The sequence below is a fragment of the Helicoverpa armigera genome, chromosome 17 (genome assembly GCF_030705265.1).
Source record: "Helicoverpa armigera isolate CAAS_96S chromosome 17, ASM3070526v1, whole genome shotgun sequence".
Taxonomy (NCBI): domain Eukaryota; kingdom Metazoa; phylum Arthropoda; class Insecta; order Lepidoptera; family Noctuidae; genus Helicoverpa; species Helicoverpa armigera.
In genome coordinates this window covers 679,890-706,227 of record NC_087136.1, presented here as the reverse complement: position 1 = coordinate 706,227, position 26,338 = coordinate 679,890, and the positions used below count along the sequence as shown (strand labels likewise).

The window sequence follows — 26,338 nt, the reverse complement described above, 5'->3', positions numbered from 1 at the left end:
TACTACGTAGCAACTGGGCCGTTGGTGGAACCAGTTGCTATACCCTGCGATGGCTACCGCTAGCCCATGGTCCAAACGTTTTGACTGTGACGAAGCTACCTGTTCAACTTGCAAAATCCTCAAAAGTACATTACCAGTGAAACTCTGCTGCAGATAGGCATGTCTCCTGACGGCAGCCGTCATCTTCCTCCCCCGGTACCTCCTGTACTTGAGCAGCAGGTCGAGCACGTGGTCGGCGCCGTGCAGCGGCTGCAGGCGCGTGTAGCCGTACAGGAGCTCGTTGAAGTCGATCACGCGCCCGCGCTGACGGGACGGCGCGTTTATTATCTCCATCACCTGGAATTTGGAGAGATGTTTGTTTAAATCGTTGTAGAACTTTATTGATGTGTGTATGTGGATGATCTTATGTGTTGTGTGGGCAACAATCATCGACAACATAAACTTTCAAGTTTCGTAACACCACTGTTTTCAATAAATTTTCACGTTTAAGTTTTGTTTTGTAAAATTGACGTTTTATATTTGATGAAAATGAGTCTGAATCCATTAAAACCGATACACCCAGAAGGGTGGTCCAAGATGGATCTCCCAGTGTGCAATTTTGACTCAGACATTTTATGACTGATCTTATATTGAGGACAAAAAGACAAATAAGTAACAAATTACTTAACGTACGTTAACTTTTCTGTGAACAAAAGGCACCGTTCTCAGAAAAGTGTTTTATTGTGACGTCTTAGAACACTGGCATACCGGCTGTTTTAGTTTTACTTCGGTTTTTGCTACAGTACCTGTCATAAAACTTGGCTATCCCAAAGTTAGCCTCTTGCATGTAATTAGGGTATACTATATACTAAAACCTGTAGTGACCTCTCTAATGACATCATCGAGCGCCTCCCGCAGCGGGCCCTCGATGCGGCGCTTGGGGTTGGAGTGCGCGGCGGAGTACAGCGACTTGCTGATGAACTCGAACGGCACGATGTCCTCCACCGTGTTCGCCTTGTAGCGGTTCATGTCTATTGGTGCTCCTGGAATCACACATTAAAGTATTAGGTACAGTATTTTCTGGGAATAGTTCTCGTCGATGTTCTATTTTGCCTCAAAGTTATTTCTTAGAATCAGAATCAAGGAGAGATATTCATTATTTGCTAAAGATTTTTATATAGTATACATGAGGATCTTCAGTTAATGTAAATTAGCGGGAAAATACATGTAGCTTTCAATTTTCATTCGCAACATTTAGGTACAGAAACGATAAATGCTACGCCAATCCCTCATTGCTGAGATATAAAAAGCTCGATTTTTGTCGTTAAATTCTCCTTACATCAAACCTTCCTACTAACCAAGGCCGATATAGTACCTATATGCCTAGTCACCTCATACGTTAAGCTAGCTCAGTAATATTCAGTCCTTACCCAATATCTTATTATTCCCCAAGTAATCCGTCTCCCCGATCTTGGCAGGAAATAGCGGCACCCCCTCCTGCAGCTGGTAGTTCGCCACCAGGTCTTCAGGCACGTCCAGCTCGCGCATGGCAGACGCGATGTCTCGGTGCAAGTCCAGGGAACGTTCTCGAAGCTCTTGGATTCGAAGATTCTGGAATCAGGTAAAGGACTTTTTGAATATGCTTACTTGAAAAGTGAAATTTAATACGTAGTCAACAGGCACGGGAAGTGCTTTTTTCTTCATTAGTACTAAAATGTATAGGAATACATATACGATATTTTAATCACGCTTAGGGGATGTTAGGCCCTAGGATTGGTCTGGCAACTTACAAAATACATTAACCAAAGACTATAAAACCACTTGACTGCGCATACAGTGCCCCGACGCTCGCCAAACGTTAGTGATTTTGCGCGTACTATAAGGCTACGATCAGTACGATCCTTGAACCTGCGAACACGCTAAATTATTGAGGATTTTATTTAGTAAAAAATAAAAAAATGCCTACATGCGCGATGAAATGGTGCGGGTAACAATCCAGGACATTTAAACTTATAAAAAGGATGACATCGGCAAGTATCAATATCAAAATTTGGCTTCGATTTAATTATATTACGAAATACCACAGGGGTCTATTTAAATTGGTGGTTGGTGAACCGCGCTCACGCTCGTTGATGTCTTTTGGGAAAGTTTCTTTAATTAAGAAATTCTAATACGTCCATCTCTTTCTTGCCCTATGTATTCCTATCGATGAAATTTGGGCTGTTACCTTTACGGATTAAGTGGATATCGATAATAGTAAATTTACATTAATTAAAAAAATATGTTTTATTTAGGCTAATGAGTTAATTAACTGACCATGGCGACGTTAGAGGTAGCTGTTCCTGGTGCCTCCACAAATTACTTTTAATGTAATAAAAACCGGCCAAGTGCGAGTCGGACTCGTGCACGAAGGGTTCCGTAAATTACAGTTAAATCAACCTATCTCAAAAACTATAAGAGATACTTTGATCAAACCAAAAATCGTTGAAAGAGTTAATTAGCATGCATCACCTCTATTTTTTTTAGAATTTTATACCCCGTAGTTATAAAAATAGAGGGGGGGGGACATACTTTTTACGACTTTGAGAGCTGATATCTCAAAAACCGTTCACTTTAAGAAAAATGTTTTTTAGAAAACTTTATATCATTTTAAAAGACCTTTCCATTGATACCCCACACGGGTATGTACATCGAAAAAAAAAATTTCATCCCTCAGTTACATGTATGGGGGGCCCCACCCCCAATTCTTTTTTTTACTATTTAGTGTCATATTTTTGTAGCGGTTCATACAACACATATTCCCATCAAATTTCATCACTGTAGTACTTATAGTTTCCGAGTAAATCGGCTGTGACAGACGGACAGACGGACAGACGGACAGACGGACATGACGAAACTATAAGGGTTCCGTTTTTGCCATTTTGGCTACGGAACCCTAATAAAAAATAATATATTTTCATTTTAGATTTTTTAAGATTCCAGAAATATGAAAAATTGGTCCCCAACAAAATACAGTGTTGTTTGCTCGAGGCACTTCACTCCCAATTGTTTTGAATATTTAAAACAATGCCGACGTTTATTTAGTTCAGCGATTCCAACAATGTTTTTGCCATATCTTAGTAAGTTTTTATAAACCTCATAATTTTGGAATAATTACATCGTGTACCTATTTAAAATATATCAAGAAATATGTAGACCTTCGATTATCGTTTCTTACCAAAAACAATCAGGACCCTAAAACATTAATTCTAAAAACTTATACTAAATTAATGATGTCCTCCTAGCCGATTATCGGCTACGGCGGCTGTTCTCATGTAAGGAGATCAGCCAACTGCGCAGGACATATTATAGTGCACGAGCATTTGCGCAGACACAGGTGCACTCCCTATTCCTTCACTCTCATAATCCGATGGGACGGCAATCCGACACGACCGGAGAGAGATCAGGCGCAGGACCGACATTTACGTGCTCTCCGATGCACGGGTGAATCAATCACCAACTTCCAGACTACGGGCTGCTTAGTGAAAGTCTTCTAAAACCCACAAAGCGATTTCGGCCCGACTCGGGAATCGAACCCGAGACCTCGTGCTCAGCAGCCGCACTTGCGACAACTAGACCAACGAGGCAGTCATAACTAAATTAATACATTTTAAGAATTAATAATTTTCTTGTACGGAGTTCTTTTTTATAATAGACTGATTTTTATTAAATATTCATACATGATTTTTATTGACTATTTATTACTACGATGAAAAACATTTTATCGATATTTTTTAATTGAAAGAGAGCAATCCCTTGCTGAGCGTACTCATGCAACTCGACCTTGAACTGACCAATAGTAGCCGCGGATTATGCCGCGTCCCCCGGCCCGCAGCGGTGAGTCGTGTTCTTAGAAGAAATTTACTTTATGACATTAACATATCCCTCTAAATATTGCAGATGAAAATCAAGTATCTTAAGTAATCAAGACTGTAGTTAGCAACCAATTCTCAGACATACCTACAGTGATAAGATTTTTTGCACTATATTCGGCAGTCACGTACCTAATCAGTAAATGTGGTACCTAAACATAAATAAAGATTACACAACGAAGATTTCTGTAACCAAAATTATTAGGTACCACATATTTGACCTGTTGGCTGATAAAAAGACAGACCAAAAGTTCAGAATAAAGGTAAAGATAACAAAGATTGGCTAAAACTTCATGATAACCAAGTTGATAAGGCTCGTGCAAATGTTAATGCGTTTATTGCACCCGTATTATCTTGTTTACATCCGTTATCCTATAATGTTCATTCAATATTTATATATTTATATCAATTAGCTTTCGATAGGGAGACTCGGAGTTAAACGTACGACTTGATCTGGCGAGTTTTATGAGAATAAAATCCTTCTCCCTGTGAGAGGAGGCCTGTGCCCAGCAGTGGGACGATAAATAGGCTGTAACTAACTATACTTTTTATCAATAACACTGTACTAAGCTTAAAACCTGCCCTACCTTTTATGTGTTAAAGATATCAACACAAAGACTAAGTCAATAAGGTTGTATACATGTAACATCAGAAAGTAAGTCGGCCCAACAGGCAGCTGCTCAAGTTTCTTCGAAATAATCACAATAAACCTGCATCCTGTACTAAATTCTCAGCCATTAAACACACAGTTTACGGCTGAAGAACAAATAGATAAAAAAATGGCGAATACCTACAGCTCATCTGTGTAATCAAAGTATCATAAACAATAACGAAGTGGGTTTTGCTAAAAATAAAATAACACTGGAAAACCCTTTGAATGGGAGTATGAATGTTACAACGTATGAATCACTATAGGTGATCCTTTGAGCACCTTGTATCAAAGCATTTCAGTTAAACCAGACGTTAAAAGAGGCAAAGAACAGGTTGTCTTTGAAAATAAAACCATTCGATCTGAGTACCATAAACAGTCAATTCAAGATAGCATATTATGCTATCTTTTTGTTAGGAACAATTTGAAGAAGTTATACTAGAGCTTAAAAAAAACTAAGGCTGGTATGATCAATACGCACAGACACAGATGAACATTAAAGATCAAAGGCTTGCTTAGTGCGTACGCGCAGATTTATAGCTTCCACATAGATCTGGTTCCTCGGTCCTATGTAGTTGATTAATAAATACCTTATACATACATAAACGATGACTTTATTAATAGTAGGTTGATTGTAATCGATCAATCTATGTAAAAGGATGTAATAACTTGATTAAAGGAAAATCTTAGACAACTTAATTAAAACTATATTTATAATTAAGCTTTTTATTTGTCAAATAAGTAGCATGGTTGGCATGGAAAAAAGTTTGTCAAGCATATCATCTTACGAAAATACTACACCTCCTACTAGTGGTTTCTATATATACCAAATTAGGTACTCATATCAGAACAACATTCCATTTCATAACTGCTAATACTAGAGGTAAAATCAACAATAATAATAAACACCAAAAATAGCCATTAACTCGGCATCCGAATCACGCCGAATGTATTACACTCATGGCCAAATAACCAGACAAACTTGACATCAGCTGACATCATAACTTGTTAAGTGTGACTTGACATTACCTACTAACATATAAAAAAACTTTATTACGAAATGCTTTAACAGTAGGCTTTTATTAAAGTTAACAATTAACTAAGTTAAATTAATAATGTTAAAATCAAAGGAGAACCTTTAATTTTACGATCTATTTTAAATAAACTATTATATTAACAAAGATGTCTGACGAAATAAATTATTTAATATTTGCATATTGTGAGGACAAGTCAGCCCTTGTTATCTTCAGCAAAAAATATGAGAGCATAAACAACAAAGTTACCAAGCAATTGGATATCTCACAGAAACTAAACAAACGTAACAAAACTATGTATTCTAAAGCTAAATCATCTCCACTCCAGCAATTACTAAGAAAAGTATTGAAAATAAACTAACACAATAATATCTTAACACGTGGATACAATGTCCGGGAACATCGAACTTCAGGAAATGAGATGTTTTTAAACATAATATTGTAAACATAAAGCTAAATAGTAAGTCCCTACTCATTAATGGGAATGTGCGTTTGTATATTACGCTTACACCACAAAATACGTAATAAAACCGATAGCTACCTGTAGAAATAGAATGGAGGTGTGCCTACTTTTGACGTACCCTACCTCATAATGAGTTCTTGAAAAGTAACTAGGTAAACTTCTAGAGTGTTTACAATAAGTAAGCACATTTATTTATTGTTTGACTACAACCACACACCCCATAAAACCTGAATCATACTAAATCCAAATAGTACGGAAGGGTGGATATCAGACTTCGGGTGACTTACGGGTGCATAAAACCGCGGGACACAGCAAGTTTGGTAGTACTAAATCTGAACATATGTTCTGGACTGAAACTATTAAAGTCACTGTCCATGTGTTAAAATAAATCATTGGGCTACTTCTGTAATGTTTATTTTTTTAAACGGGAGTCATCGCACATCACATGTTGGTGAATCATTTTTATTCAAAATCTGTGCTTTTTGGATTATATGTGTAAAAAAGATTTTTCACATGTCAATCAACCCATAGGACCTAAGTATAACGACAGTTCTATCTACCCATCCCAGGTACTTATTTAAATCTGAGTATGTAAACAGTAAACTCGATTTCAAGACAGGCAAGTACCAGTGTAACTTTTTTTAAGTTTTTATAAAATATACTTTCTATGTTAATGGAATATTCTCTGTAGCAATTTTTTTTTCTACGGGTTTAACTGAAATAAATGAATTGTATTTTATATCTTAGACTTTAAAGTCTATACAATCGCCAAGCCGCCTAAAGCGACAACAGTTCAGCTAATGAAATACTTTTAACTTAGATCTACCATCGCGTACAAAACTCTCACCTTAAAATACGAGTGTATCCTATACATCTGACGGTGATCCTTCACAGGATGTAGCGTGATGGCTCGATGCACCTCCCTGTTCTTGAGCCGGCCTGTGTAAGCTAGCGCGCCGCTGCCGTTGTGGTGCAGGATCGTTTGCATCTGGAAAATGCAGGGTAAAATCATTAACATTTCTGTTAAAAGTAAGAGACGGTGTCAATATACTAATTATATTGTCTTCTTAATTTGTATTATTAATATTGTCTTCTTTTAGTGAGCGTGATTATTTGCTCATTATTTTTTTTATCCTTTTTCCTATAATTCAAGCAATAGTCAAGCTATCAACATAATTAATAAGTTTTCAAACAAAGAGTTGTGATAATAATATGAGCTGAAACTTCATTTTTATAAATAAAAAATAAAATGCTAACAAAAACGTTAATATATTTCGCAAATCTGCTTACATAAGTTAAAATAGTGCTAAATTGTCAATAAAACAAATCTCGATTCTAAATTCATACGACCGATTGTTTAGGCGGGCCTTGAAAACGTCAAATACCTCAGGCACAGGTTAGCGCCAAACAGCCTTCTCTTCGAGATAATCCGTTGTACAAACTGACCGATTCTATGTTTACTTTATGAGATACTGCTAAAGTTGAAAATATATGTAATGAAGTAAAGAATAAATACCAATAGTCATTTTATTGCCAGTACAAATGATTAAAGAAAAAGGTACCTATAAAAAATAAAATCAGTTGCAGCTTACAAAACTCTTTTGAATTGAAGTGAAGGGCGCGTTTTGGGGGCTGTCTTTTGTAGATTTGACGATCAAAAAGTGCTGATTTGCAGCCTACTTTGAATAAATGACTTTTGATTTTGATTTTTCAAAATCTGACTTCATAAAAAAACGTCTAATTTTGATTTCCCTTTACCTATTTTAAATATGTTCTAGTTTTCGGTACAATCACTTGTTATTCAAACTGATTTAAGTACGTACATTTTGCTATTTATAAGATCAAATTCGTGAAAATGTGTGAAACTGCGCATCGGCTTCAATCAGAAGCACGTTTAACCACAAGTTTAACGAAACGGGTTAAAGACCAAGTGACCTGCGATAAGAACTATCTAATTAAATACACATAGTTCAAGAACACAATAACATCTTAGATAATAGTAGGGTTCATCAATATACCTGGTTTCTTTTTCAGCATACATTGTTTAACGTATCTGCTTCAAATATTTATTTGTATTTATCATTTCAAAACAAATTCAAACCAAACCTTTTTTTTTTGTATTTTTCTTTAATATTGCGATGCGCCATTGAAGAGAACAGTAATTTCCAAATTATTCATCAGTTCCTTATTAAAATATTTGTAATTGTAGATCAGTATCGGAGTAATTAAAATTTTAAATCAGATAATAAATTGTTTAACATAATCAATTTAAAATCTAAGCCTAAAACCTTTTGTGAAACAGACCGCGAAAAATTATGTAGGTAATCATAAAACGTTGATAACAAAAACACTACATATATACTTTGAAAAATTAAAATATATATATTCGAATTAATTAAACTAAACATAATTATCGGCAAGCGATAAGGTAAGTGCCAAAAAAAAACTCGTGTCAGAATATCTAGATAAAATTATTGGCGCCATTTTAATAAACAAATTCGAATACGAACATACTACTCCAGTCAACAGAACTTTACAGATTTTTACATCATCTGCCTAGCCTTTTCCCAACAATGTCATCAACTTTTGATTAATCATAATTTATGAGGACTCTATTACCGCACTATACCAATTCAGATTTTATTAAACTAGATAAAAATGGCCGCTTTTCCACAAAGTTTCTCAGAAATATTTATCTCCCAGGTAAAATAACAGATGATAATATAATGTATTTACGAGTTTAAGACAAGGCCCACGATAACTTGCAAACTGCAGTCATAAATCGCACTACAGTGGGTGCATACTAAAACAAAATCAAGACAAACCACTTCCCCGTGTAAATATTTCAAAAAACCGCGAAAACTTTACACTGCATTCTAAACACTGGATATTTCTCTCATTGCCAGCTCAAAAAATAAATAAAGTAAATGTACGAAGCGCTCAAAATATTTACAAACATAACGGTTGTAAAATCCTTTGGGTTGTTCTTACGTCAATGCATCTCTTTAGTTATTACTGGTCTAGTAAATTATTTTTCGTTGTTGTATTATGCAATAAAATGGCTGAGTCTGTTTTATGTCTAGGTAAGATACTATGGCCTAGATCGCGTGGTATGTGCGTAAATCACTCCTACGACGATATTTGTTCCAGTAGGTGCCGACAACTTAGAAACCATTGATTGCGCGGAGGTTGTGAATGGAGATAAAGCTGTGTTAATTTTAAACATTGAGTAATCCACATTTTTTCACATTACGTTATTTAGTCTATACATTTTACTGTTGCGGTAATCGGATTATGCTTTGGAAGTATCTTTGCCAAAAAACAAAGGCAATACCAATTGACACATGAAGGCAGGCAAAATCAAAAAGCCTAACATGAAATTCCATTTAAATAAGAAAAACTACATACTCAGACACAAGATCAAGGCATTAGGACGTGGAGTATGTCACGTAAGCCACTGGTAGTAAGTCACCTCCCGCGGGATGCGCAAGAGAGCTGCGTCATTCTAGACAAGATAGACCATTGTGCTCGAAACTAATCACCCACACTAGCAGAAAATAACGGTACCAAAAACTAGCAAGTGACACACATACGATTACATTAAAAGTGTCTGTATAAAATCAATTAAAGACTTGTTGAGGAACTAATTTAACAATCAAAGATTTTAAATAACTTGACATAAAAACTATTGAATAAGTAGCATCAATTATTTATGCTACAATGAGAAAACAAGTTATTCAGGATTTTAAGACTAAACAATTTCTTATGTCCGCATTCATACTTGAAACAAAAAAGGTACAACTTCTTAAGGAGCTCTGTTTTTTCTTCACTAAAGAAATGTTTGTATATTTCTTCTTATCTTATTGACTTGTCTTCTTAAACTTAGAAATTGCCTCAGAAACCAATAGATTAAGAGAAAAAGAAAATACTCCAAATCCCAATGCTATTGATTAGATTTGTTGCGAAACAGGAACATACATTAATTCCATAGAAATTAAACTAGGAGGAAAGTGTTGTCAAGCAGATGTGCAACTAGAACAAATTGCTGTAACCGCTGAGCGAAAGTGCGCTGAGAACAAGAAACTAACAGTTCAAGTAATTGAATTAAACGTATCAATGCGGTACATTCTTGATTATACACTTGCTGAGTATAATGTGATAATAACAGTAACAGATTGATTAGATGTAGATAAGGATAAGAAGCAATTTTGGGATGTTGTAAGTGGCATCTTGGCGACCAGTGATGCGGGATGGAAGTTTAAGAATCAATGAATGAATTTTTTTATGAAAAGTTGGACAGCCTAATGTTAATGGTCACTTTATAAATCCTGGCAGAGGCATCAATGGAGGAAAAATGTCGCATTCTTATCGTCGAAATTCTGCTGGAGGCAGTTAATTTCGCTCATAATGACAGCTTCACCTAGTCTGCAACATTAACAGCCTTAAAGTATGCGAAGCTCTCCCAAGTATCATCTCGCTCGTGACGACTGTCTAATGACACCCTTACGCCACTGCTGTTCATTGTAATGCACATACAACTCAATTTATTTTATTCCTCCCATCACACTGGGCAGACAAGACGCAGTCACAAGTAAGGTCACAAGAGGACAATGCTCGTAATTTCACAGCCTAAACAAATCGGGTCACATCTGTACGTTTGCAGAATCGCGTCATTCAGCAAACGATTTTATTGGATATAAAGGAGTTTTTATTAAGTAAATTGATGGATAGTGTACCGTTCTGTTAGTTTAAGGGGTCATTAAACTGCACACACGGTTGTTAAATGTCCACCGATAGGATTTGATTGTGGTGTCATTTATTGAGTATTGGTAATAGCTTTATCGGTTTTAAAGTGATCTGGCAATGGATGTTCATGATTTACGTAGACATTGGCCGTGACATTCGCTGATGAAACTCAGCTTTCATCTGTCTGCTAATTTGCTAATATTGTACTACCTAGTTGGCTCATTGTTAAATGGATTGTTTCTAAAGTCTAGGAATTTTGTCCAATTTACTTAATACCTTTAACAAAAACTTGATAAAATAGGAGTCATACTCGTCCTTCGCAGTCTGGTTATAAAGTCATATCTTATAAGTTATATCTCAGCATGTGTACTAAGATATAGGGCGGCAGGACCGGTTGTCGACCGCCGCGAGAAAGTGCGCTAACTTCACTACTTCTCTCGTTTTTATCGTCACGAGATTCTATTAGCAAATGCATCAGACATGATGAACGCGAGTTTCTAATAAGTTTAATGATACACGTAACTCTTGATGAAAATAAAAAAGGGTACTGAATAACGCTGTTAAAATCTCCGTGTGGTCCCGGGAGAACATAATAAAATTGTATGAAATCATTTGTAGCTACTGCTGATCTATGTGATTAAACCGTCCCTAAAGTGTTCAATCCTCAATACTTCAGCCTATTTTTCTTGCATTTTGTTTCATTTCATTCTAACCTTGAATCTTCCACTTCTTTCGCAGTTTCTGTATCCCCAATCGTCCTCAGGTCATTGATCATAAATTCTAATTGAATGTGGCACAAACACTGATTATTTAGTTGAGTTAAAGGAAGTCGTTGATCTCATGTCACAGCAATCAAGGGTTCATTGTAGTCATTCGCAGAACTTCACAACGCAATTAATGGGTCAACTGGATTACTGGACATCTATCGTGCCGAGTACGGAACTTAGTTAGCAATTGTTTTCGATCAAACAATTCATTTACTGTCTTGTGGAGTCACTGGTATCAGGGGTTCAAGAATAGATCCACCCGTTCCTCTAAGTTTATCTTTCGTATCTGCAAACTGACTCAACAATAGATCTCTCAGTTCTCGGTAACATATTTCAAAAGTAGATGCATCTGTTAGCTGACACTTTTTCATATAATAAAAATACTTGACCTAGCACAAGTTAGAGCACCCCTTGCTTAAAGACGCAAAAAATCTAGACAATAAAACAGTTATTCCCAAAGAAAGTGGGTTCCTTACAATCGCCGACAAAGACTGACAATCTTATTAGCACACAATGCCGGGACAAAAACTAGTCGCGACTGCCGGCCTCGCCTGTGCTCGAGAATTTCATTTTTGCTAAATTATGTTTTGAATCGATTGCTGTTGTTATATCGTCTCCTTCTGTGAATAATTCATGTAGTTTTGTGTGGTCTAAGCTAAGTTTAAGTTTTAATTAGATATTTCCATTTCCACATAGGTTCTTGTTTTCTACCTATTTATAACTGAGGTCTGATAATTGTTTTCATAAACTGCACTAATTTTCAAAACACAAAAACAGCAAACGTGGAATTATATTTAACTTCTTATCAATTTTCCTTTACCTAAATATAAATAATCTCATTAACAATAACCGAATATAATTTATCTGAAAAAAAAGGAAAAAGAATCGTAAATTCCACATGACAGAAAAGATAACACAATTCATACATATTTTGTTACTCAGATAATATCACTGTACTGTTCAATATTATAAAACTGATAAGCATCGCTATACAGCGCTAATCGCTGTGATCTATATTCCGATCGATCGCATGCGCACTCTTTTTGTCTATGCGATTGGTGACGTCACAAAGACAGCTGTCATTACTGAGTTAGTGGGTGATGACAACTGGGTAATTGGGTGTTAATTGTAGGATAACTGAAACAACAAAATTAGCACTTGCTTGTGAAGACTGTTTCAGTTTAAACTGGATAACCTATCATTATCGAACTACCAAAGGCCATTCTCAATATTTAATCTATCCGTGGTGTTATGTCAAATGCCTTATGTCCGTGGTCTTATGTCAAAATTCTATCTTTTGTAAGCAACATATAGATAGTTTAACACTCACTGTAGGTATGAAATAACGAACAAATCTTGATGATTCATCACAGCTCATTGATATGTTAAAGTTGCTATTATATAAATTGACATGGATATCATGTTACATAAAACTCGTGCCATAGTTCAGTTGTTAACAGTTATCTCCAAACCTTTCGTTTTCGATCAGCCAGTTATTTTATATCAAATCACCGACATCCTTGACTGTAATACATATCTTATCTATCGATAAGTGTGTGTGTGCAAAATGTGGCGCTAATACAAATCGTTACAAGCTACGGATTTCAATAACCTGTCTGTTGATGTTTTTACGGGAGATACAATTTAGAAATAGAATTTTGACATTGGCTCCATATAAGTTAGGTCAAATTCCTATCGGTTAAGTTGATGTCATCCTAGCCGATTATCGGCTACGGCGGCTGTTCTCATGTAAGGAGATTAGCCAACTGCGCAGGACATTTATAGTGCACAAGCATTTGCGCAGACACAGGTGCACTCACTATTCCTTCACTCTCATAGCCCGATGGGACGACAGATAAGTTATGGTACTGTAATTAAGAAGGCTGCACAGGTTACACTCTTCAAAACCTTAAAAACATTCATAATGATGTTCAAAGCGGAAAAGAGAAATAAGTATCTCAAGAAATCTTTTTAAACCTATTCTGAAATTCAAAAAAGTCATTAAGGATTCCTTACTTAAAGGTCACAACATACCAGGTGTTATACAAGTAATACATACAGAAAACTATCACGACCAAGAAGAGATTTCCGTGTGAAAACTTTGGCATCAAGCAATGTGAAGAATACAAATGTCCACGAACAATGGGAGATTAAGTCATCTGGTAATAAAATCCAAGAATTATTTCACATGCCTTAGCCGTGATTGATTTATATCAGAGCAAGGTAAATGCACAGTTTAAGAAAGGTACAAGTAATTTATGGGATTGTAGACCTAAAACTAATAAGGTTTGACAAGGTTGGGCAATTTGATATTCGGGTTTTCCACCCGAGGATTCTTAGAACAAGGGTAGTCTATAATTATGTAAGGTAAATGGATATAAGCTGATCATAAAGTCTTGGCTTTGGGAGAAAAGGTTGATTTTATTAGTTTAATGACTTGTTAAAATATATTTGCACAAGACATTGTGAATGCAAACTGCAGACAAGATTATGCAAAATCTTAACACTAAACCGGTCAGTGTGAAAGTATGAACAAAACAAGTTTTAAAATAAAGACCAAAAACTTTGAACACACCAAAATAAGAGAATAAAAATCATAACCACTCTATCATGCTAAGATAAATATACTTAGCACTTCATTATAATGCAAAGATGACAATGAAAAAATACGATATTTTGGGTTTGGTACCTAATGCTTTCGAACAGTCATTGGCATTGCAAACAAAACCTTAGTTCAAACTGAATAACCCCAAATTAAATGATGTTCCAACACTGATATACCTAAAGTATGTTTTGCGAAAACCCTAACATACCCAAATGCACCTCTGTCATAAGATTTGATAAGATTCTAAGGAAATAGCTCGCGTTCAAAGCAAACCACACTTTGTCACACGTTTTGAACATAACCATTTTTTTACTTGTCAAGTCACACAAAATGGCTCTAAAATCGATCCTTTAAGAATCCTTAACAACAGTTTAAAATCCCGCATGTCGGAAGGTCACCTCACGTTCGCTAGTTAAGCTGTCTGCAATTTGTGGGCAATGAAAGAACAACGGTATAAAGGAAGCACCCATTTGGCCCCCTGCGCCTGCGACTACACGCAAGGATACGTCAATCTTACCAGGAGAACTGTCTTCGCTTCCCGATTGCCAAGGATGACGGACATCTTGACATAATTCGGTATCGCGTGCTCGAAGAAATTAGGAAAAGGAAGTAACTATTTCAATTTGAAGTGTTACGTTGTCTTGTTATCATCTTCAGTAATATACAGAATTTTACAGAAAGGTGTTTTCATTCAGCTTTTCTAAAGATGAAAAAACTCTTCAACAGCAGATAATTTCTGTAATCTGTATACACGAAGTTTCTTCAAGTGATTATTTCAAGTACGTGTTAAGCGGTTGTAAGTGCCGCTAAGTGTTTTTACTAAGTAGGCACTTGTTTCACTTGTAAGAGATTAATTAACTAATCGGTCACTCACTCCAATCAATGACCCGACAAACTACGAAGATGAGTAGTTAAAACGCAGAAAATAGGAGGATAGTTTTTAAACCATTAAAACGCGGAATCTAGATGCGCGCTAGGCAACATTTCAAAGATAAGTTATGCTGTAAGTATGTAATAGTGAAGTAGTGATACAAGATAAGTCTTTACTAACTGAAATGTGGTTTTATAATTTACGGAAATGTATCACCAAATCAGTCGAGCGAGCGTCTCTCCTTTAATCATTTTGTTTGACCGTATTTATAAATTGTGTTGACCATTTCTTTTTGGGATATAGATAGATATATTCAAGCTTAACCACCATTAGGGCCTTTAATATTTTGGAATTCAATGTGTCCATACCACCACGAACAACTCACACCTATGACATACAGTTGTAACAGATACAAAATAGACTCTATTCCTACCAACCTAAAACTGAAAATCAAACTCCCTACCCTGGTTCCTACCACCCTTCGATCCTATTTACCCAGACCACTCAAAAACGGGTACTTGGAAAGCTTCCGCGATGTACGGCTGCACCATTTGAGCTAAAATTACCTTCACAAGCTGCTGAATCATCGGCAGTTAACACTGCTAAGTAGACAGTTTACCCCATTTAGCTCAAACTACGTAGGGCCCATTCACACGTCATGTTTTGTGGCAATAGTTACGTTGAAGAAGCTGGAAATTGTTTAACGATTGAAGATCACGAGTTCACGATGCGAAATATTTCAAAGAATTATTCTAAGCATTTACATTTTGCTTTGGACTTTAGTTTTATTGGATTTAAATACTGTAAGTAGATACTAAAGAGTTGTCGTTGATATTAATTCACTTGTAAAATATTAGTATCTACAAAAACTTTGCAAGTACGTATAAGTTGTATCTACAGAAAGGTTATTTTAAATAATAAAATAATTGCAATTAAATAGTATCTAATAGGGAAATTATGCAATAACTAATAGACATTTAATATCACATTAAAATATCGATAATTTTTACGTCAGTAAATAGGTAAATAACTGATTACGATTACCTTGAAAATTAGTTTTTATGACATCACAGTTCCGGTACATCAAAAGCCCATTTTATTAATCTATTGACATCAATTAATTAATTATGATATAAGTAGGAAATTGAACTAGCATAAATATTATAAATGCCTAAACACATAAATAACTCTATGATACCAACAGCTATGATTAAAACATCCAAATCACTTAGAAAACATGACACGAACTTTATAAAAAAAATTTGGTAAGTATGAAACTATTAAAACACCTGTAAATAATATTTATGAAAAATAATGGAAATATTCAACTGAAAAAAAAATGCGAAACGATTACTTGTGCTTATTTTTTTGTTAAAGATGAAGTGCATATTGTAATTTTTTTAATACATCGCATTCAATTGTACATAATGCGCAAGCGTCGAAAAAGTTCAGACACAACCAGGCAATTGACTCCAAATCGTTTGTCATTGTTCGACCGCTATACAAAGTAGATATTGACATGTTTTCTATTAACCAGAGACATTTGATCCAGACATCAGCCAGTCTAGCAAATTGCTCGGCTATTATTGATAATGTTTATTAATAAGAATCAATTAAAAGTTTGATCTCTTGGCTTATCTGTGCTGTTGACTCATTTGAAGCAATCTTATGAGTATTACTCGGGTATTTTATAATCTTAATATGTCATTAATATAAATAACTCTTTATATCTGTTGGTATTCATGTATTTATGACTCCTCAAGCATGAACAGTAGATAGGTCTTTATCCTTCCACTCAAAATACTTTCAACATGCAATAGAAACTCGAATTACAACAGATCATCTAACAACACCTCATCCATCATAACTGAGATCTCGATGTATTCAAATATTCAGCTAAACCAGGGCTCGGGAGCTCAGTCACATAATCAGCTAGGCTCTGTTTGCATACGGTGGGCGCAGGCGCAGAGAAACCTCCTTGAATAGGAACTCGTTTGACTCTCGAGGCGGGGCTTAGAAAATAAGGTGACAAGTTATACCAAGTGGCAACCCTATATACGCACTTAACCAGTTGCAGCAAGATTTACATGTATAGTTATTGCAGTTGCATACTAAAATATTATGACTCAATTTGTGGCGATCAGAAATTGGCTTTTAGTATAGTAAAGACATGTGTGCATTTAAGTAACTCCCACGATAGGCAATAATGTAAATCTTTGTAAATAGTCAAGCCAATCTGTCGATTCTCAGGTATCTAGTGATCGGCTAGCAGTTTTATCCCTATGTTCCTTTTAACTTCAGTAGGACCAAGGGTTGCAAAAACTAAGAGGTTTCTTTGTTAATAGATTTCTCTAAGTTTACATATAGCAATATGTGTTTTTACCAAAACGTATTTTGAAATCGGTGAACGATCTGAGATGCTTCATTAAGATAATAAAAGTTAATTAAGGTTCTGTGCTGTTATTCTGCATCAAAATGCAATAAAATATTTAATGCTATTTTTATAAAATTAATTGGTCTCAATTCAAATTAGTCTCAATATTGAGTCTGATTTTTGCGAAAATCCTTCAAACCGGTAAGTATGTATAAACAGGTGTATTTTATTCTGCATGTCAAATAAATTTTCCTTTTATTTTGCAGTTTCTTTATTTTTTGGTGGAATCGCCGAGAGGCAAAATGCTCTCGAATTCAAAATCTAGTTACGCAACTGTGACAGTCCTGTTAGTCACAACATATTTTTTGTATATTGGGGGGGAATTCTAGACGTAATCCTTCAGAGAAAACTAACTTAACGTTAGATGTTATTGAACCATGAATACATCGATCTCGAAGAACGTTAAGTTAATATGTTATCTATTAATAGTACCAACTGCGGATACTACCGGGTTTTATCATCACTTTTTGCACAGCCAGAAAAACTCAGTCACATCTCATCGTACATTAATTGTATTATTTGGAGCTCATTGACTCGTCTGTTTGTCTGCTGGTTTACGACACGACACGATCGTAGCAACGTGCCTGAAAATACTGTTAGCTTTTTTTATCGATTTTTGTCTACCTTCTAAGCTAGCGAATTTCGGTGGCAGCAAAAACCTTCGGAATTCTTTTATATCTATAGTGGTGTAGGTACTTCAATGTCTGCGCATACGATTGTGCAATTTTATTAGGCACGGAGTGCCCTTGTCTTGACTACCGTAACTGAAATTCGGTGCGGTGAGGATAACAATACGTGTGTCTAATAACGTTTACCAGGTATTACGCGGGTTAAGGAAGTATTTCCAATATTAGTTTTAGATACACTTGAACTATAGTTAGAGAAACTCTCAAGAACAGCTAGGCATCCTCAAGGCAGTTTAGTTGTTTGCCGTAATATTTAGCCGGGTACATCCACCGGTAAAGGGGACTTGTAACGGTAATCTTGTTGGCATTTTTGTTTGAAACAAACCAAGAGATACTTGTGTATAAGTATGGTAATTAAGTAGGTAGTCAACATTACGGTAGCTAAGACTTTATAAAAACTTTACACCTCTACAGTTGAGGCCAATGTACCAGCACCATGTTTGTCTCATTCATTTCAATTATCTATATTTTTGACAGCTCAATTCATTATACCATCATAAATAAATCTATTAAGATTAATATCGTCCAACTACGCCTTCTAAAATATGAATGTTACGGTAAAACCGAACTGTTTGAAATGCAGCTCAAAAAACCCAGAATCCTTGATCGATACCAAGCAATGTGCGTCACACATTATGTTGTCTGTATGATCCATAACACATGCACATTGATTAAAGTCTCAACTGTCTCTAATTCGCGGAATTGGTGCCGACAAACATGGCCCCTCTTTTTTATGATCCCCTGGTACCTCAAAATTACTACCCTCCAGTAATTGGTCGTTATATGGTACACGAGCGATCAAAATCTTAGTCCTTTTTCAATTTGCGGGTTGATGGCCTTATGAAAAGGGAGCTTTATTGAGCAAAATATTTTTATACTAAACCTGATCTGGTGATGGAATGTACCCAGTAGCTCGCGTGACACTGATATGCGGGTTAAGTTCGTAAGAAATATTAGGAAAATGGTAAATGCAGTTTGCAAGATTTTTGCAATGATTAATATTCCATTATCATATCAATATTAAATTCTTGACCGTTATTTGAAGCTTACTAGTTTGAGATAGGCACCTACGTGTTTTCCGCTTTTATCTCCGTCCTTTTCTACCCCATATCTTGCATCTCTCTCGCACATCGACCAGTTTCACTCCCCACCAGGCAGGAGGCGACGAGTGTTCTCGGCGGCCACAGTTCGTCATTGGCGTCTTGTTTTCCGCCCGAGAAGGTTGGTCTAACCAACCGCTGTAGTATTTCGTTGAAAAATAAACTCAGTGCTCTCGCAGAACACAGGTGAGTTTATAATATTTTATACAATTTGTTAACGGTTTTACCGTTCGATATTCGATTTTGCGAAATCAAGTGTTAATATTTTGTACATCTACCCCTTTTTTGTCACGAGTTTCTTCCGTGTACTTTTTTTTTCAGTAATTTGTTTTCAGAATAAGTGACTTATAAAGCAAATACAGATGCGGTAAATAATAAAGCACCACAGCCCGTGCACGTGACTATGGAAAAGAAAGCAAGCCCGAAGTTCCTAAGGCACCTGTGGCCCTAGTTCAATCCTGCAAGGCGTTCAACGGTTTGACAAAAAAGAATGGTGTGAGGTGCGGTCCAACCAGCATCTCCTTAGTTCGGACTGATCACTACCGCACTTGAAGAGGGCTGATGGTGTCAAGAAAGCTTTTCGGCCTTGAAAGACTTGGTACGCTCCCTCGGACTACCAGTAAGTCTGTTAGCCACCCCCCATGGGGGTCGGCTCATTATCACGGCGTGTGATGGTTTTCGGCCTTGAAAGACTTGGTACGCTCCCTTCGGACTGCCAGTAAGTCTGTTAGCTACCCCCCGTAGGGGTCGGCTCATTATCTCGGCGTGTGATGCTTTTCGGCCTTGAAAGACTTGGTACGCTCCGCCTAGGACTGCCAGTAAGTATGTTAGCCACCCCCCGTAGGGGTCGGCTCATTATCTCGGCGTGTGATGCTTTTCGGCCTTGAAAGACTTGGTACGCTCCCCTCGGACTGCCAGTAAGTCTGTTAGCCACCCCCATAGGGGTCGGCTCATTATCTCGGCGTGTGATGCTTTTCGGCCTTGAAAGACTTGGTACGCTCCGCCTAGGACTGCCAGTAAGTATGTTAGCCACCCCCCGCAGGGGTTGGCTCATTTTCACGGACCCGCGCAGAGTACCAATCTTGCATGTTGCGAGACGCAGCATCATTACAAAGTGGGGACCAGTAAGTATACTAGCCACCCCCCACAGGGGTCGTTTCATTATCACGGACCCGCGCAGAGTACCAATCTTGCATTTTGCGTGTCGCAGCATCATTACAAAGCAGGGGCCAGTAAGTATACTAGCCACCCCCCGCAGGGGTCGGCTCATTATCACGGACCCTCGCAGGGTACCAATCATGCATGTTGCGGGTCGTACCATCATTGCAATCTACCCTCGCAGGGTGGCTATTTGGATCGACTTTCGAAGAGTCGCCATTATAACCTTCCCTCGAAGGGAAATGGTAATCACACTCACGCTGAATGGCGTGTGACGCAAAACTCTAAAGGCACCCTTGGGACATCACGAGTAAATTACAATAAGAACCATGTCCAACAGACGAAACAAAGCGTCCAGGACCGCAGGCGGACTTTGATGCGTCCAACAAGGCACGTAAGTTATGACTTTCGAGGAGGGTTGCCTAACATTATATCAAGACCAGTGGAAAGAGATGGGAGCTCCGCCTTTCTTGTCAAAAATAATAACTGGGTATCGGATACCATTGGCCAAAAGCCACCTTTGATAGATAATGCCAGATTTGACCAGAGAGTCCAAAGAGATGGATGTTGTCATATCCCAAATGATAAAACAAAAAATTCTATTGATAGCTGCAAATTCTGCCAGCTTTCTTTCCAATATGTTTCTTGTGCCCGAAAGGCGACGGAAAGAACCGTCCAATACTCAATCTCAAGGTTCTCAACAAGTTCATAATTACGGAACCCTTCAGTTTAATAAATGTTTTTCGCGTGCTAAAGTTTCTTCAGAAAGACGAATGACTGTGCAAGTGGATCTCGCCCAAGCTTTCTTCTACCTTCCGTTAGCCGAAGGTCACAGACATGTTCTTCGACTAGTTTACAGAAGAAGACTGCTTCAGATTACGTGCCTACCATTTGGCTTAAGCACGGCACCCAAGACCTTCGCCACAGTGACCAATTGGGTGGCTCAAACTTTGAAAACTCAAGGGTTACTTATAATTGTGTACCTCGATTTTCTGGTGGCTCACCAAGATATATTCACCTACTTTGGGATCATTTGCACCACGTTTTGGATGGCAAGTGAATAAATCGCAAGCATTATCAACAAGATAATGACAAAACGCACTACGTGACAAACAGCACGACAAACTTAGAAGACCTGCATAGCTTGATCGGACTTTTAAACTTCGCAAGTTTTTGTTGTCCCATACGGCAGACTGCATTACCGGGCTCTCCTCATTTTCCTCAATGCAGTGTTGAACAGCAATCTATACCTACCCTATTCATGGAACCGTGAGCCAAACGGTGAACAAACCATAAAAAGGGTTCTTATAAGTCACGATTGAAGTAATGATCATATTTTATAAAAATAACTACGAAAGTAATATACTGACAACATTAGAAATTATATTTTAGAACGATGTCTAATCTTGCAATGCAATCTTTTCAAACTTATTTGAAATCAAATATAATAAGTTCCGTAAATTGTTTTCTTAATTTTAATTAAATATGTAGTAAATCGTTTACATGTAAAAGGAACCTAGAAGTCTTGACTGTCATACATAGAACCCTACTTAATTGAAGACCACAGATACTAAGAACATTTTACATAAAAATGTGACGTTTTTGTCATCGGTCGGGTTATACCCACCATTTTGAAAAGTGTCATTCTTTGGTTAAATTGTGGGCTCACGGCTCGGTGAATGGAGTATAGCAATGTTGAACCTACCAGCAGATGCCTTAGCAGATCTAAAGTGGTGGCTGGTCAGCTGCCACCAAACCTTGGATATTCATACGCCACTTCCCTGTCACCTTATAACCACGGACGCCTCCGATGTAGGATGGGGGCACAACTGAACGGAACGCCCGTAATGGGTTCATGGAACAAGAGAGAAAAAGGCTTTCACTGCGATCTGAAAGAGATGCTTGCAGTATTAACTGGATAATCACGGCGAGTTGCTAAGGAGATCAACAGCCATTTTTCAATGCAAAATGGGACTGTAGTGTCATATCTAAGAAATCAAGGTGGCACCCGATCAAGGAGCCTACCGAACTTGACGTACAAAGTATTCAGTTATCTCGAGCTGTATCAAATCTATCACGTCGTGAATCATATACCAGCCCTATTCAACAGTCATGCAGACCATCTCTCCCGACACAAACCTCCACCGGAGGGGCATCTTGTATCAGCAGTGGACCTATTTGCCTCGAAGCGAGCCCAGGGATACATAGTTGTGTACTACGTGCCCCTAGATCTGAAGGACCCGAAAGCGGGGTTCCACGATGCCCTTTTCTCAAGTTTGGACTTACCCGCTAGCATGGGTATTACCGCCACCTTACCTTATACCGTAGGTCCTCAGTCATCTCAATTCAGGAACGGGAGTTAATCTCATAGTAGTTCCTTCGGTGGCACCAGGTATTTTGGCGAGCAGATTTGAAGTCCCGATCATTAGCAGTACCCTACACACTGATGAACCTCGAGCAGAAACCGATAGACACAGCAACGGGGATACCCCCTGCCAAGGTCAAGGAAATGGGGAGGGGGGGGGAGGGACAAGGAGTCTCTCCGACTGAAGTCTTCTTCAATCCACACGCAAGACTTATCAATCAGCTTGGAGTCGATGGTTAAATTGGGGCGAAAAGTATGAAATTGGATCCTATGAATCCTTGAATCCCTATTTGGACCTATACTTACCCAATTTTTTGCGGACTTACACATAGTAAATAAACTAGCATACAATACTATTTTATTACACAAGTCAGTTATAGCTACACTATGCAATGCAGAAACCACTGGAGAGCTAGGTTCACACGTTCTAGTCGGACACATTTTAAAATCAATAGCGCTGAGCAAACCTGTTCCCCGGGAAGCCGTCCATCTGGAATATTGACCAATTGGTAACCTACTTAAGTGCAGTAAACGTAGACAAGAATAATCCTTTTGCAACTTCCAGGCACACTGCTGCTCTTTCTTTTGCTAGCTTGTTTCGGAAAGGCGAGTCCATGATCTTTCCTTGCTTGCAATAGACGCAGAACATTTCAAAAACAACAAAGATAATTTAATCTTATGGCCAGTCTTTGGCTCTAAGACCGACAGTTCTAGTCATAGGCAGTCGGGTTGTTGTTTGATGGATAATCAGGAAAATATAAATCTAAGTCCAGTGTATTGGGTCAGAAAGACTAAAGCCTTGTTAGAAGATAGACGGACATCGGCTAATTCCTTAAATTTATTTATATCCGTTAGAGGCCAACCAAAGGCAGGCACCCGAACGATGATTGCGGATTATAATATATTTGGATTAAGACATTGTTAAAAGAGGCAGGAATAACTACAACCCCAGGAAGCTTCCACTCGGCGGTAGCGTCAAAATCTGTGTTGACAATATACCTTTGGACGATATATTAGCCAAGGGTAATTGGCGATCAGGCAATACATTTGCCCATTTTTACAGAAGAGAAAGATACCCACTAAATAGAAGTAGCAAGTTATCTCGATTATTTAATTAATCCAGCTGATTAATGTCTATATTTTTGTTACTATTGTTATTAAGAAGTATCGCAATATTTTTGTTAATTACTATTAGAAAATGAAATCAATTTTGCTTTTGTTCTTGCATCTCTCTTTTAATTTTTATTACTCATCCTCCGAGCCCCTTTCCCAACTATGTTGGGGTCGGCTTCCAGTCTAACAGGATGTAGCTGAGTACCAGTACCAGTTAACTTTTATTACATTAGTATTCCAGGACGCAATACACATACTTACTGATGTGATTACTCGTGTACCTAAGTACCTATTTGCATACACAATTTCATTGTGCTTTTGCTCACATTGGCGTCCACTTCCACCAGGCGATAACAAACACGTCTCAAACTAGTAAGCTTCAAATAACGGTCAAGAATTTAATAGCAGCGTTTTACCTGAAATAAAACGCATATTAAATACTTACCTTATTTGAAGCTTACACTTGAATTTCTGCCTGGTGTTTTCGACTCAATGACGAACTGTGGCCGCCGAGAACACTCGTCGCCTCCTGCCTGGTGGGGAGTGAAACTGGTCGATGTGCGAGAGAGATGCAAGATATGGGGTAGAAAAGGACGGAGATAAAAGCGGAAAACACGTAGGTGCCTATCTCAAACTAGTAAGCTTCAAATAAGGTAAGTATTTAATATGCGTTTTATTTCAGGTAAAACGCTGCTATTATATAGCTCTGTCTGCTAGATATTATCAGGAGATTATACCGCGTAGCAGTATCTACTTATTGATCATCAAAATATGTGCATAAAAAATAGTTTGCAGTCGATATGGAAATAAATAAAATATTCTACTTTATGCTGGATTCTCTTGTGAGAGTTTAAGAGGAAATGTACCTGTATAGCTTATAATTTCTCATGTTAAAACCGGACTGATATCCAGGTAGATGCTAGATTAGGTACTCTACTCTGACGTAGCGACCTCAGATATTACGGAATAAACGTGGTTAATAAAAAATAATAAGCTTTACCTAATTCAGGGACGGCACCTAAGCGGATACAGCATACCGCATCTCTTACGTATTAATTGTTTTTTAATGTACCTATACAGTGATCGTAAAATTAAACTTTTTTAAGTACCGTCCCGTCCGGTCCCGTACTAGAAAAGTATAGCATTAAATACCTAACCTCAATGAGTTGATTATAGTCTGGAAGTTGACCGAGATTCAGATTATTGCCAGTTATTTTCACATTAATTAAACGAAAATACGCGGTTGAATTAAACAATAGCACGTGCAAAATGGTACAAAATGTGATAAAACATTTCGCATTGATATTTTCCTCATCGCTTTTCAACGAACTTACAACTCAATGATTCAAGGTTGCCAATAAAATGCAACTAAAAAGTATTTATTGAAATAGTCATCGTTATTTTTAAGGTGCCATAAAATGCAATAAAAAAGACAACACTTTCGATTTTTGAATCGCACAAGTAGCTCTCTGGCAGTATATTTGGCAAACTTGATTGGCAGCGGTCATTGGCCCGGAGGTGGGTGATGGCAGTGCTGCCATTATAAGTCGGAATTGCCTTTCCTTGAGGAAAGATACGATGACCGGTCTGCATCAGCTATTCTGTTTTACACTTGACATGGTAAAAGTGCATATTTTTTTTAGTTCTGAATGAACTGCTAATATGGATACCAAGACGTCAAAAAAATTTTGAGAGTCAAAATAATTCCACTAAGAGCAGGATGTAGTTACACAAATTCTGGGCTATTCTTTTAATTATAATGGATCGACTTCCAGTTTTTTTAGTTGACCAATTAAATTGAATGACTGGAAACTAGACCAATAAACTATCAGAGACTAGTAGACCACCGCAGCTATAATGTTCTCAATTTAGTGATTTACCGATTTGACGCTTAATCTTTCTTCATCACTATGTCTTCTTAATATGATGTTGAATCATACATACATATATCATTATTACTCATATAATAATAGAAAAGATTTAACACATTCATATTTCAACACGCACATTGACAAATCGCCTTATAAATGGTCAATTATGTCCAGAAAGCATTAATTTAAAACTGTTTAAATAAAAATATCATAATAATAGGTTCATTGACCCCTGCAGTAAACTCCCATGACGCTGCAGGAGCTAACTTCAAGTCTTTTTTTGGCGCCAAAGGCTGGACTCCGGAATTACTATAAAGAGTGTATGTTATTAACTTTTTGCTCAGCAAACCGTAAAGTACTTATTATGGCGAAGAATGGACATAAACTGTGTTTTTCTGGGTGCACGCAAACAGGACATTGCACGGGATATTTAAATTAATAATGCAAACGCACTGAAAATTTTATCTGCAGATTTCTTCACTACGTTAAATTTTAAGTCCTATAGATTTTTACCACTTACACTTTCCCACATTAAAATCTATAACCATGGCAATTTTCATTTACCTCAAACCATTTTACCGTGAAA

General features: G+C 37.2%; 1 protein-coding gene across 1 annotated transcript in view; it reads right to left on the bottom strand.

The window, feature by feature from the left end:
• The window catches only part of LOC110381968 (chondroitin sulfate synthase 1), a 50,773-nt gene that overhangs the window by 3,834 nt on the left and 20,601 nt on the right, over window positions 1–26,338 (bottom strand). The window contains exons 2-5 of the mRNA XM_021342412.3: window positions 6,884–7,024; window positions 1,410–1,590; window positions 865–1,022; window positions 135–336 (exon numbers count right to left, since the gene is read on the bottom strand). Of these exons, the coding sequence (XP_021198087.3) occupies window positions 135–336; window positions 865–1,022; window positions 1,410–1,590; window positions 6,884–7,024 (682 nt within the window). The remainder of the gene's footprint in view (window positions 1–134; window positions 337–864; window positions 1,023–1,409; window positions 1,591–6,883; window positions 7,025–26,338) is intronic.